This window comes from Coregonus clupeaformis, chromosome 5, assembly GCF_020615455.1.
Source record: "Coregonus clupeaformis isolate EN_2021a chromosome 5, ASM2061545v1, whole genome shotgun sequence".
Classification (NCBI taxonomy): Eukaryota; Metazoa; Chordata; class Actinopteri; order Salmoniformes; family Salmonidae; genus Coregonus; species Coregonus clupeaformis.
In genome coordinates this window covers 16642118-16656781 of record NC_059196.1, presented here as the reverse complement: position 1 = coordinate 16656781, position 14664 = coordinate 16642118, and the positions used below count along the sequence as shown (strand labels likewise).

Here is a 14664-nt window from a genome sequence, read left to right as displayed (position 1 = left end):
AGTTTCTCTTGTAAGAGAATAAAGTATGTGGATTCCAACCTGCATCATAGTTATTGTGATTCTGATTGGAATAGGAGTGCTCCATAGAGTCGAGAGATACAGCTAGTCTTCCTGAAACCTTATTGGTTATGATGATACTGAAATCATTGGTTATGATGATACCCCACCCTCCCGCCACACATGCTTTCACTTTATGAAGGAAATGTCTGATAAACAATTAAATGTGAAAGCATGAACTAAATATATTACAAAGGTCTGGGGGCATATAGCCTAAGACAGTATACAGCAGTTTTCATTTCCAAAGTGCACAGATCCTTCTCCTGTGCCCACTGGAGGTACTGAAGAGAGTTTAGCGTAAGCTGCTCAAAGGAGGCAAGCCTGCACTCTGGAAAACCAACAACAACCGCACTGAGCACATTGACCTGAAGGGATGAGAAGAGAAGCCCCATCAATAGACACCACGTTTACGGTTAGCGATCCGTGTTTCACTCCAAAGTACCAGAGGATCACAGGCACCAGAAGCCTTGTACAGGGAACGCCAAGCTCATTGCAATTTTCCTGGGATGGGGCTCTGAGAAGTGGAGCATTGCGGACATTAAAGAGGCTGAAAGCGAGGTGGCGCGGGAAGAGTATAAAGGTGTATTGCTGCGATTCCGCTCTATTGTGTTTTATTCCAGACCCAACTCAGCCACTGTCTCTGCTTCCCTCTCTCCCTGTGGCCACATCACAGTATTTACATAATTCCCCAGCCCAGATCACCTCAGAGAAATCCCCACCACATCCTGCCTACAACCAACCACAGAGACATGGTTGGAACATAGGAAGACCCAAAAAAAACACCCGAGTCAATTCAGTCGGATCTGTTTCAATATGGGGAGTCTGTGGTCTCTCGTGAGGAGGAAAATCACGAGTCCCCAAAGAGAGATCAACGTGGACTCCAGTGAAAGGCCCGGCGAGAGAGAGCATCAATACAAATCTTCTGCTTGCATTAATTATTCGGACTGTTTAACTCGCTCTTTCCAATTCATTTCTGAATGTGTGTTATTCCCTGTGCGCCTGACATTCTGAAGGTTTATTTAATGGGATTTGGGTCATGTTTCTGAGTTCTTCATCCAACACTGTTTTGAGGTAATCCCAGAAGCCATTCCAAACAGATTACAGAATCTAGCATACTCTGACTTTATTTAAGGCACGTTCTCTTGTTTCCGAGGCGATGGCATTATTTCCCTTCAACTAAGCATATTTCACAATCGTGTTCCTCCCATAGGCCTAGTGTGAACTGACCACCACATGAAAGGCAATTACTTGTATTACCGGAAAATACATGTGCAATATGAAGCAGCCATACTAAAAACTTGACTTTCGATAGTGATCTATGGTGCAGTTTCATTACTAGTTAACCGTGTTGGCTGCACTGCACTCAGAAGAGGCTCCATCTCCACAGAGAAATTAACGGTTGGCATTTAGAGCAGAATCTCACCCTGCCTAACCCAATTCATTAAACAGATTACCATTATGTTAATACAATAAGAAGGGTAATTTAAAGTTAGATGAAGAGGAAAATTGGGCCCGAAGCGGTCAAGGCCACCGATCTGTGACACCGCCCCAAGGCGTAGATATGGCCAGACTGGTTAAGCATACAGGGTTCTGTTGGAGATCAAAGTGAAAATGCTGCTGTGTGTCTCCTGCCATGGTTCCATGTAAACAGACCTATTCAGGGCTCTACTCTGACCTTTTTTACAAGGAGCATGTGTGCGCCTAAGATGAAAAAATTGAGCCGCACACAAAGAAATGTATTAGCACAATGAAAAATATTTGAGATATTAAAGCTAGAATATTACATTTTTCTAGGTGCACTGTTGCTCCTAATTAAAAAGCCCTGCTAGTGTATATTAGGAAGACCTCATATGACAGCCCCTGGCAATTGCCTATAACATACATTCTGCTGTCATGATAAGGCTGAATCATGCATTGCATTTCATAGAGAATTTATTAGACATTTCATAAGTTAGAGCTGGAAGCCGGAGGTTGGGGTTTCATTCAAAGCCATTTCCTAATTAAGCCCCATTGAGTTGTTTATTGACTACTGCACTGGATTTCACAGCCCACAAATAACTGCACACACAACTCCTTTTAGAATCAGACAATGAACCAAATTACTTCAGAAGTCATGTCACAACGTCAATCATTTACCAAATTAGAATTAGTCTGCATTCATTTGAATAGTATTGGTGTCACCTTCAAGTACTTTTCAATATCTCCCCCTCTGCGTGTGTATAGCCTACTTCTCTATGTGTGCGTAAGTTCATTATTTGTGTCAATCTGAGAGCAATAAATAGGCAAGGATGAACGTCATAAATATGGGGGATAAATAATAAATCGTAGAAGACATCAGAGGTAGCCAGCCGATCAAAGCTGCAAAAGCAGAGGCTCAGCAGGCGTAGGTCCACAAAATGAATTCCTCTGTAACTCCAAACTGAAAAGAGTAATGTGACTGGTAATCTAAAGCAACATAATTATATAAAAAATGAACTACAATGCAACCCCTACCTTGAAATCCAAAGAAGAAAAAGAACCCCGGTATCCAAATTGTGTGTATCCAGAAGCAATTCATGTTGTCCTCGTCAGCTCCAAAACCTCTCCTGAATGTCAACGTACTTCTAGTGCAGGTCTCTTGCAATAATTTCGTGAGTAGGCAGTATCATTTATTTGTAGAAATGATGCTCCGAGGTCGTATAGCTCCAAGGCTATGACCTGATGCTGCAGAGCAATGTACAACTCAAGTGCTGGAGCGCTAAACGCAGCCTTTTTGCAATCACATATAGTTGTGCACTTCAGCGCTTGCCTCTCCTGGTCATCACTGCCACCTAGTGGATAAGCAAGTACCTAGAAAAACACAAGTTGGACATCATCTTCTGATTATTGATGAGGGTACGGACTCATGCTGCACGGGCGAGTCCACCGGTCAGCCTATGTTCCAACTGTGTTTATTGTGCAATTGAATTGGTATTTCAGAAACGCTTTATGGATCGACAGTCACACGCGTGCCTGTCATCTAGAATAGCACTCTGAAACATTTATTTCACATCTGACATATTCTAATGAATGTGTGTCTCACTGTCTATATCCATGTACATGCTCCGATTATCTATTTTCCCTCTTAACACTACTGTAGCTACTCCAGGCATAACTTCTAGGTCTCTCTGATGCGTAGGCTACTACAAAACCAATTTAAAAAATCAGGACAAATGCACACAATTAACAGATATTTCAACAACTTAATCCAGATTGATGCTCTCATTGCATGTGATATGCAATCTGTGATAACAATACCATTATTTCCTAAATAAAGTCCCATAACATACTACAACCCATGCTAGTTGAAAGAGATCTCTCTAGCTACCTACTATGAACCCTTCAACAACTCAACAGCCACACAGCAGTCCTCAAGAGAGGGGCGACCTTTAGCTACCCTCTTTAAACCAACAACAAATGTCCTCTGTACGGCATGAGGTGCGTCCCTACCAGAGGTGAGGCTTGACAGAGGGCAGGAGAGGAGCATAGCAGCAAGGAAATATGTGGAATACTAATAGTGACATTTGGTAAGAGACTGCTTTATTCAGCCTGCAGGCAAGGTGGGGGTGGGCTGTTTGTAAAGACACTTGAGACTAATCAAAGTCCAGGGGACCTTACTCACTAGAAAAAGGCCTGAGAGGTAGAGTGGGAGAGAGCGAGAGGGAGAGTGGCCGAGAGAGCGAGAGCGAGAGAGATAGACAGGGAGGGAAAGTGTTTTCCCCTTTAATGTGCTCTATTCCTCTCTCTCTACTGCCTGCTAAACACTGTCCTCTCATCTACCGTTTTACATGTCCACGACTGACAGCAAGGCTAAAACAGACAAGTCCTGCAAATTCATTCAGTGTGGCAACCCTGTCTTTTTTTGTGATAAAGCATTGTTTTTTCTTACTGAATCTTACTAGATTTGATTGTGATAGCAATGAAAGCAGATGCTGCCAGAACATGATGTTGTATTCCCGCTTCTAATGCTCAGTCTCCTCTTGTAAACCCTGGTGAGCTACATGACTGGTGTTGCTGAATTGAATTATGCTCAGATCCTTGTCATTTGTTAAGTATGAATCCCAAAGACATTACAGCTTCAATAATTGAAAAGAAAAATAAGTGTCTCAGGAGGATGTCTGGATGTGATGCATAACACACCTTATTGAATATTGAATTACCCTGATTCTCTACATGCTATACATCTCCATGTGAACCACCATGTGTTCTACTAAGCTAACATATGTTTTCAGATGGTCATACCATTTTTTTTATTTCTTTATTTTCTTAGGGGGTAGATCAGCTTTAATATAGCAGATAGATTGTAACTTCCATCAATGTAATTGTCTGCATCACTTCCAATCCCCCATTTTCTCTTGCAAATATATATATACAGTGGGGAAAAAAAGTATTTAGTCAGCCACCAATTGTGCAAGTTCTCCCACTTAAAAAGATGAGAGAGGCCTGTAATTTTCATCATAGGTACACGTCAACTATGACAGACAAATTTAGAAAACAAAATCCAGAAAATCACATTGTAGGATTTTTTATGAATTTATTTGCAAATTATGGTGGAAAATAAGTATTTGGTCACCTACAAACAAGCAAGATTTCTGGCTCTCACAGACCTGTAACTTCTTCTTTAAGAGGCTCCTCTGTCCTCCACTCGTTACCTGTATTAATGGCACCTGTTTGAACTTGTTATCAGTATAAAAGACACCTGTCCACAACCTCAAACAGTCACACTCCAAACTCCACTATGGCCAAGACCAAAGAGCTGTCAATGGACACCAGAAACAAAATTGTAGACCTGCACCAGGCTGGGAAGACTGAATCTGCAATAGGTAAGCAGCTTGGTTTGAAGAAATCAACTGTGGGAGCAATTATTAGGAAATGGAAGACATACAAGACCAGTGATAATCTCCCTCGATCTGAGGCTCCACGCAAGATCTCACCCCGTGGGGTCAAAATGATCACAAGAACGGTGAGCAAAATTCCCAGAACCACACGGGGGGACCTAGTGAATGACCTGCAGAGAGCTGGGACCAAAGTAACAAAGCCTACCATCAGTAACACACTACGCCGCCAGGGACTCAAATCCTGCTGCGCCAGACGTGTCCCCCTGCTTAAGCCAGTACATGTCCAGGCCCGTCTGAAGTGTGCTAGAGTGCATTTGGATGATCCAGAAGAGGATTGGGAGAATGTCATATGGTCAGATGAAACCAAAATAGAACTTTTTGGTAAAAACTCAACTCGTCGTGTTTGGAGGACAAAGAATGCTGAGTTGCATCCAAAGAACACCATACCTACTGTGAAGCATGGGGGTGGAAACATCATGCTTTGGGGCTGTTTTTATGCAAAGGGACCAGGACGACTGATCCGTGTAAAGGAAATAATGAATGGGGCCATGTATCGTGAATTTTTAAGTGAAAACCTCCTTCCATCAGCAAGGGCATTGAAGATGAAACGTGGCTGGGTCTTTCAGCATGACAATGATCCCAAACACACCGCCCGGGCAACGAAGGAGTGGCTTCGTAAGAAGCATTTCAAGGTCCTGGAGTGGCCTAGCCAGTCTCCAGATCTCAACCCCATAGAAAATCTTTGGAGGGAGTTGAAAGTCCGTGTTGCCCAGCGACAGCCCCAAAACATCACTGCTCTAGAGGAGATCTGCATGGAGGAATGGGCCAAAATTGGGCCAGCAACAGTGTGTGAAAACCTTGTGAAGCCTGACAGAAAACGTTTGACCTGTGTCATTGCCAACAAAGGGTATATAACAAAGTATTGAGAAACTTTTGTTATTGACCAAATACTTATTTTCCACCATAATTTGCAAATAAATTCATAAAAAATCCTACAATGTGATTTTCTGGATTATTTTTTCTCATTTTGTCTGTCATAGTTGACGTGTACCTATGATGAAAATTACAGGCCTCTCTCATCTTTTTAAGTGGGAGAACTTGCACAATTGGTGGCTGACTAAATACTTTTTTTCCCCACTGTACATACTGTTGAAGTCGGAAGTTTACATACACTTAGGTTGGAGTCATTAAAACTTGTTTTTTAACCACTCCACAAATTTCTTGTTAACAAACTATAGTTTTGGCAAGTTGATTAGGACATCTACTTTGTGCATGACACAAGTAATTTTTCCAACAATTGTTTACAGACAGATTATTTCAGTTATAATTCACTGTATCACAATTCCAGTGGGTCAGAAGTTTACATACACTAAGTTGACTGTGCCTTTAAACAGCTTGGAAAATTCCAGAAAATGATGTCATGGCTTTAGAAGCTTCTGATAGGCTAATTGACATCGTTTGAGTCAATTGGAGGTGTACCTGTGGATGTATCTCAAGGCCTAACTTCAAACTCAGTGCCTCTTTGCTTGACATAATGGGAAAATCAAAAGAAATCAGCCAAGACCTCAGAAAAAAAATTGTAGACATCCACAAGTCTGGTTCATCCTTGCGAGCAATTCCCAAACGCCTGAAGGTACCACGTTCATCTGTACAAACAATAGTACGCAAGTATAAACACCATGGAACCACGCAGCCGTCATACCGCTCAGGAAGGAGACGCGTTCTGTCTATTAGAGATTAACGTTCTTTGGTGCGAAAAGTGCAAATCAATCCCAGAACAACAGCAAAGGACCTTGTGAAGATGCTGGAGGAAAAAGGTACAAAAGTATCTATATCCACAGTAAAACGAGTCCTATATCGACATAACCTGAAAGGCCGCTCAGCAAGGAAGAAGCCACTGCTCCAAAACCGCCATAAAAAAGCCACACTACGGTTTGCAACTGCACATGGGGACAAAGATCATACTTTTTGGAGAAATGTCCTCTGGTTTGATGAAATAAAAATAGAACTGTTTGGCCATAATGACCATCATTATGTTTGGAGGAAAAAGGGGGTAGCTTGCAAGCCGAAGCATTTTTTGTATATATTTTTTTCATACTGGCCCCCCGTGGGAATTGAACCCACAACCCTGGCGTTGCAAGCACCATGCCCTACCAACTGAGCTACACGGGACAGATGAGATGCTTCCGTCAAAAGACAGACCGTTTGTGTGTTTTTTTGTTGGACCATCATCTCCATTGTCATTCATATGGTTATGGGTGACTCACATTGAAAAAGCATTAGCTCCATCCGAAATAGTCGGACACAAAATCCCAAAGTGTCTACGGCTATTCCTATCATGGTTTGCATTTTTCATGGCTGGAGCCCAATTTCATTTTTATTTTTGGTCCATCCAAATTTATTCCATTCACAACAGTACAGACAGGCTCAATGTGACGAATACGTGAATGCAATTTGAGTTGCAACTATTTCAGGGGGTGTGAACAAAGTGCTTGGAATTGTGGGAGACCGGCAATAGTGCAGGGGTACTCAAATCTTACCCTGAAGGTCCGGAGTACTGCTGGTTTTCTGTTCTACCTGATAATTAATTGTATACACCTGGTGTCCCAGGTCTAAATCAGTCCCTGATTAGAGGTATAGAATTTAAAAAAGCAGTGGAACTGGCTTCGAAGGTACAGATTAGAATATGATGGCCATAGTGAGTCTACTCAAAGGAACACTCAAAATACTTTTTCACTGACTATGTTTCTCTGAGATCTTTCAGGTTGGCCGCCCCAAATATTCATCTTCGAGTAATGACAAAATACAGTATGTTTTTCCGTATGATATTTGCCTTCAGCAGGGATTGCATGTCACGGTTTCGGCCGAGGCTGCCTCTCTTCCTTGCTCGGGCAGGCTTCGGCGTTCGTCGTCTCCGGAATACTAGCTGCCACCGTTGCATGTTTCTATGTTCGTTTGCTTTTGTCTGATTGTTGTTACACCTGTTATCGTTTAGTGTAATTAGTGTCCTATAAGTTCTCGTTGTGTTTGTCTAGTGTTGTGTGTGATTGTTTTACTGTCGTGCGCTTAGCTTTTGTATGTACAGTTTGCTCGGTTGAGCTGCTCTCCATTCTGTGTTTTTGGAGTATTTTGTCGCACATATTTTGTGCGCCCGCTTTATTTCGCCTGTGTGCGGAGTTTCTCGCCTCAGGGCATTTGTTTTCGTGCTGTGTTTTGTTGCCAAACAACTAAAGTCTTTTGGACTTACTTTGTGCGTCCTGCGCCTGATTCCACCACCACACCCACCTACAGCTACACTGACAGAATCACACACCATACTCGATGGAGTCAGCAGGAGCCGCAGCAGCACAGGCGACGTTGGAGGACAGGATCCGCGAACAAAATGACCAGATCCTGCGGATGGGGTCCGCACTGCAGGAGGTGATCACCACCATCCGAGGCTGGGAGACCCGAGGGACTCCTCCACCGCCATCCTCCCTGCCCGCACCATCGGCAGGTCAGCCCATTCCCGCTCCGGGAACCCAGAGGAGTTCGGCTCTCGCTCCCGAGGGCCTACGATGGGACCGCGGCCGGGTGTCAGGGATTCCTTCTCCAGGTGGAGCTTTACCTGGCCACGTGCACCCGGCGCCCTCGGGACACGAGAGCGTGTCCGCCTGATCTCCTGCCTTTCCGGGAAGGCGTTGGAATGGGCCAACGCAGAGTGGAGGAGAATCGACGCGAACACCATCACCTACGACGAGTTCTCCCGCCGCTTCAGGGCGGTGTTTGACCATCCCCCGGAGGGGGCGGCGGGGGAGCGTCTGGTCTGCCTCCGGCAGGGAAGAGGAGTGCCCAGGAGTTCGCCTTGAATTCCGTACTCTAGCGGCGGATGCAGGGTGGAATGAGCGGGCTCTCACCGATCACTACCGATGTAGTCTACGCGAGGACGTCCGTAGGGAGCTGGCCTGTAGGGACACCAGCCTCTCGTTCGACCAGTTGGTCGACATGTCCATCAGGCTGGATACCCTGCTAGCTACCCGCGGGACGTCCCGAGGGGGTCCGTCCATTTCACCCTCCAGCGCCTCCGAGCCGTGCCCCATGGAGCTCGGGGCGCTGGCGCTAGAGAGAGGAGGGGTCGGCTTACGAGGGGGTCCATCTCCTGCACCAACTGTGGTCGGGGGAGGACACACCGCTGCTAGGTGCTGGGGATGGCCTCCTAGGGGAGAGGACGACAGGTCCCGCACTGGGGAGTCCTTCCAGGTGAGTAGGCGCCCCACTCACCCAGAGCTCTCTGTTGCACATTTCTGTATACCTGTGCGTTTTCCACAGGTAGCACCTCATTCCCAGCATAAGGCGCTGGTAGATTCAGGCGCGGCTGGGAATTTTGTTGATAAGAAGTTTTGCTTAGCCTTAGGGATTCCCCTTCTCCCTGTTGACGTTCCTTCCCGTTCATGCCCTAGATAGCCGTCCGTTGGGTGCGGGCTTGATCAGGGAGGTCACTGTGCCACTTAGGATGTGTGCGCAGGGGGGTCATCAGGAGATGATGCAGCTATTTCTGATCGACTCGCCTGCGTATCCGGTGGTGCTGGGCATGCCCTGGTTGAGTACCCATAACCCATCTATTTCGTGGCAGGAGAGGGCTCTGATGGAGTGGTCTGCCCAGTGTGTGGGTCAATGTTTAGGCGTTTCCGTAGGGGCTACCTCGGTGGAGAGTCCAAACCAGGTGCCCGCATTGCACGTTCCCCCTGAGTATGGGGATTTGGCTATTGTGTTCAGTAAGTCGAGGGCGACGCAGTTGCCTCCCCATAGGCAGGGAGATTGTGTGATAGACCTCCAGGCAGGAGCTGCGCTCCCACGGAGCCATGTGTATCCTCTGTCTCAGGAGGAGAAGAGAGCTATGGAGACATACATAGACGAATCTCTGAGACAAGGATACATACGGTCCTCCACTTCCCCTGCGTCCTCGAGTTTCTTTTTTGTGAAGAAAAAGGATGGAGGATTACGCCCGGGCATTGATTACCGTGGTCTCAATCAGATCACGGTGAAGTACAGTTATCCACTCCCGCTGATTGCGACCATGACGGAGTCATTGCACGGGGCGCGTTTCTTCACTAAATTAGATCTCAGGAGTGTGTACAACTTGGTGCGCATTAGGGGGGGCGATGAATGGAAGACAGCCTTTAGTACCACCTCGGGCCATTACGAGTATCTTGTCATGCCATACGGGTTGATGAACGCTCCTTCAGTTTTCCAATCCTTCGTGGATGAGATCTTCAGGGACATGCAGGGGCAGGGGGTGGTCGTGTACATCGATGACATTCTCGTGTACTCGCCTACCCGAGTCGAGCATGTGGCCCTGGTGCGCCGAGTGTTGCGGAGACTGTTGGAGCACGACCTGTATGTCAAGGCAGAGAAGTGTCTGTTCTTCCAGGAGTCGGTCTCCTTTTTGGGTTATCAGTTGTCTGCGTCAGGGGTGAAGATGGAGGTAGACCGGGTGTCAGCCGTGCGTAATTGGCAAACGCCAACCACTGTGAAGGAGGTGCAGCAGTTTTTGGTGTTTGCGAATTATTACCGGAGGTTTATCCGGGGTTTTGGACAGGTGGCAGCTCCCATATCGTCTCTTTTGAAGGGGGTCCGGTGCGTCTGCAGTGGTCAGCCGAGGCGGACAGGGCATTTGGGTGGCTGAAGGACCTGTTTACCTCGGCTCCGGTGCTGGCGCATCCGGATCCCTCTTTGCCATTTCAGGTAGAGGTGGACGCGTCAGAGGCCGGTATAGGAGCCGTGCTGTCGCAACGGTCCGGCGCGCCACCTAAACTCCGCCCCTGTGCTTTTTATTCCAAGAAGCTCAGTCCGGCGGAGCGAAACTATGACGTGGGGGACAGGGAGCTGTTAGCCGTGGTACACCCTTTCCTCATTTTGACGGACCACCGTAACCTGGAGTACATCCGGGCAGCGAGGAGGCTGAACCCTCGCCAGGCGAGGTGGAATATGTTTTTGACCCGGTTCACATTTAAGATCACGTACATCCCTGGGTCACAGAACGGTAAGGCAGACGCACTGTCTCGGCGGTATGACACGGAGGAGAGGTCCGTGGAGCCCACTCCCATACTGCCGGAGTCGTGTCTGGTGGCACCGGTAGTGTGGGAGGTCGATGCTGAACTCGAGCGGGCGTTACGCACCGACCCTAGTCCACCTCAATGCCCGGAGGGTCGGAAGTACGTTCCGCTCGAGGTTCGGGGATCGATTGATCTATTGGGCTCACACGTCACCCTCCTCTGGACACCCTGGTATCGGCCGGACAGTGCACTGTCTTAGTGCCAAGTACTGGTGGCCCACGTTGGCGAGGGATGTGAGGGTTTATGTTTCCTCCTGCTCGGTGTGCGCCCAGTGTAAGGCGCCTAGACATCTGCCTAGGGGTAAGTTACTACCCCTGCCCGTTCCACAACGACCATGGTCTCACCTCTTGGTGGATTTCCTCACTGACCTTCCTCCTTCACAGGGGAATACCACTATACTGGTCGTTGTGGACCGGTTTTCTAAGGCCTGTCGTTTGCTCCCTATGCCGGGCCTTCCTACTGCCCTGCAAACCGCCGAAGCACTATTCACCCATGTGTTCCGGCACTACGGGGTACCCGAGGATATTGTGTCTGATCGAGGTCCCCAATTTACCTCCAGAGTCTGGAGAGCTTTTATGGAGCGTTGGGGGTCTCGGTGAGCCTCACCTCGGGTTACCACCCGGAGAGTAATGGGCAGGTGGAACGCGTGAACCAGGATGTGGGTAGGTTTCTTAGAACATACTGCCAGGACCGGCCGGAGGAGTGGGCAAGGTACGTTCCCTGGGCCGAAATGGCCCAGAATTCCCCTACGCCATTCCTCCACTAACCTAACCCCCTTTCCAATGTGTGTTAGGTTACCAGCCGGTTCTGGCACCTTGGCAGCAGAGCCAGATCGAGGCTCCTGCGGTGGATGAGTGGGCGCGGCGCTCGGAGGAGACATGGAACGCTGCACACGTCCACCTGCAGCGGGCCCTCCGTCGTCATAAGGCGAGCGCCGATCTCCACCGCAGTGAGGGACCGGTGTACGCACCTGGTGATCGAGTCTGGCTCTCTACCAGAAACCTGCCCCTCTGCCTGCCCTGTCGGAAACTGGGTCGGCGGTTTGTAGGGCCATTTAAAGTCCTGAGAAGGTTGAACGAGGTGTGTTACAAATTACAACTACCTGTTGAATATAAAAGTATTAACCCCTCGTTCCATGTGTCTCTTCTCAGGCCGGTGGTAGCTGGCCCACTCCAAGAAAGTGAGATCAGGGAGACTCCTCCGCCCCCATTGGACATCGAGAGGGCACCGGCGTACTCCGTGCGGTCCATCTTGGATTCGAGACGTCGGATGGGGGGTCTCCAATATCTAGTGGAGTGGGAGGGGTACGGCCCGGAGGAACGGTGCTGGGTGCCGAGGAGAGACATTTTGGACCCGTCTCTCCTGACGGAATTCCATCGTGGGCACCCGACGCACCCTGCTCCGCATCCTCCTGGTCGTCCCCGAGGCCGGAGTCGGCGCACGTCTGGAGCCGCGCGTCAAGGGGGGTACTGTCACGGTTTCGCCGAGGCTGCCTCTCTTCCTTGCTCGGGCAGGCTTCGGCGTTCGTCGTCTCCGGAATACTAGCTGCCACCGTTGCATGTTTCTATGTTCGTTTGCTTTTGTCTGATTGTTGTTACACCTGTTATCGTTTAGTGTAATTAGTGTCCTATAAGTTCTCGTTGTGTTTGTCTAGTGTTGTGTGTGATTGTTTTACTGTCGTGCGCTTAGCTTTTGTATGTACAGTTTGCTCGGTTGAGCTGCTCTCCATTCTGTGTTTTTGGAGTATTTTGTCGCACGTATTTTGTGCGCCCGCTTTATTTCGCCTGTGTGCGGAGTTTCTCGCCTCAGGGCATTTGTTTTCGTGCTGTGTTTTGTTGCCAAACAACTAAAGTATTTTGGACTTACTTTGTGCGTCCTGCGCCTGATTCCACCACCACACCCACCTACAGCTACACTGACATTGCATCACGGCCTACTTCAATCATCAGAGAAATAAGGATAGCCTGAAACTGCATGCAGACAATTCCATCAAGTTAGTCATTAAGGAAAAATACATTAATGTGGAGTCAGTCGACCACTACATGTTAGTCTAGAGTAGATCGATAGCCATGATGAACTATGTTTGAGTTGAGTATTCAGTGCTATTTGAAAGATATATGGAAAAACAAGACACTGGATTTCTGCACATTGAAATCACATTCTTTCTGTCAGGACTAGTTGCACTAAACATAAAGGGCTACTGTAATCAGGCTAAATCTTTCCCACAGACACCCCTTCAGAGAGCAATGAGAAAGAGACTCATGTAAGTCGTCTGAGGCTCTTTCAAAGACACTTTGTTCTTCTGAGGACTGGGATGGTGGCTCTGACAGGCCTGTAATCCTCATATCATTAATCTTTGGAAAGGGCCAAGTAAATTAAAATGTGAAAATTAATTAAGAGGACTGTCAGTTACTGTAAAGAAGTAACATCCAGGCCGTTTCTAGCCTGTTGGAGTTTTTCTTCTTTTGCTACTGAATGGCTTTGTAGAACTGCTGTGTGTGTGTGTGTGTGTGTGTGTGTGTGTGTGTGTGTGTGTGTGTGTGTGTGTGTGTGTGTGTGTGTGTGTGTGTGTGTGTTTGTGGAAGGTATTTCTGGCCAAAACTTATGTTTTGAGCCTAAAGCTAAATTTGTATGAACTCTAAATGAATGAAAGGCACCAATTAATTAATTAAATTCTATCCAGTTATTCTATCCAAATCTACATTACTAAATGTTCCCCCCCACCAATTACCATCATGTCAGAACACCCTTTTTGACAGGTTAAGGATCACAATTAGAATATTAACAACATTTAGCCGTGACACATATAGTATTTTGATTGAAAGCAGCGTTCAGAAGCTAAGGTGACTACAGATAAATAAATGAGACAGACTCACAGGAGCATCTAATCCCAATTCAGTCTGGTGAATATCTGATGGTATTTCCAATTCTAATGTGTATGTTTTATTAAAAAACACATTGGTCTGGAGCTTAATTCAGTCCTAATTTAGATTGTCCTCTGCCAATCTCTATATAGTGTCTCAACTCCCACATTACCTAGTAGCATATTGGTTGATGCTAGTGGGCCAGCTCCAATTCACATTCCAAATTGTTGTTACAAATGTGTCATATTCATAATGAATTGGGATGCTTTGATTGACGTAAACTACACAGCTTGCTATCAAATCATACTGCAGGAAAGCGATTTAGGTTAGAATTGACATGAAATGGCACCCTAGCCTGGGTACCTGTCTGTTTGTGCCATCACACCACTCCTTGCCACTCCTTGCCATACCAAGTTTGGGTGCTGTACACAACAACACCCCAATTTATCACTCTAATGTTGGGTACTACTGAACAATATAGATACTGTGGGTGCCATTAGCCCGGTCCCATATCTGTTTGTGCTATCAGACTGGTACTCATGTTTGGCATGACAAGGAGTTGACATAATAGCACAAACAGATCTGGGACCAGGCTAGTGGCACCCAGGGGCCAGGGCATCCATATTGTTCTGTAGTACCCAATAGTAGTGTGATACATTAGTGTGTTGTTACATACAGTACCCATAGGAAATCAAAATCCATCCAATTATCCAATTGAAACAAATCCACATCAGATTTGAATGATCAAATGCTCAGATGCTGCAAAGTTTTCCTCTCTTTAGGTCTTAGGGA

The 14664-nt window shown here is 46.9% G+C and overlaps 1 protein-coding gene across 2 annotated transcripts in view; it reads right to left on the bottom strand.

Annotated features, from left to right (window-relative positions):
• The window catches only part of LOC121563519 (limbic system-associated membrane protein), a 1168857-nt gene that overhangs the window by 831654 nt on the left and 322539 nt on the right, over nt 1-14664 (bottom strand). The window contains exon 1 of one of the 2 annotated variants that reach the window (XM_041875421.2): nt 2551-2761. The exons of the other annotated variant lie outside the window; for it this stretch is intronic. Coding sequence (XP_041731355.1) covers nt 2551-2614 — 64 coding nt within the window. The 5' untranslated portion in view covers nt 2615-2761. Of the gene's footprint in view, nt 1-2550; nt 2762-14664 lie in introns of those variants that run through there. 2 annotated transcript variants of the gene reach the window in all.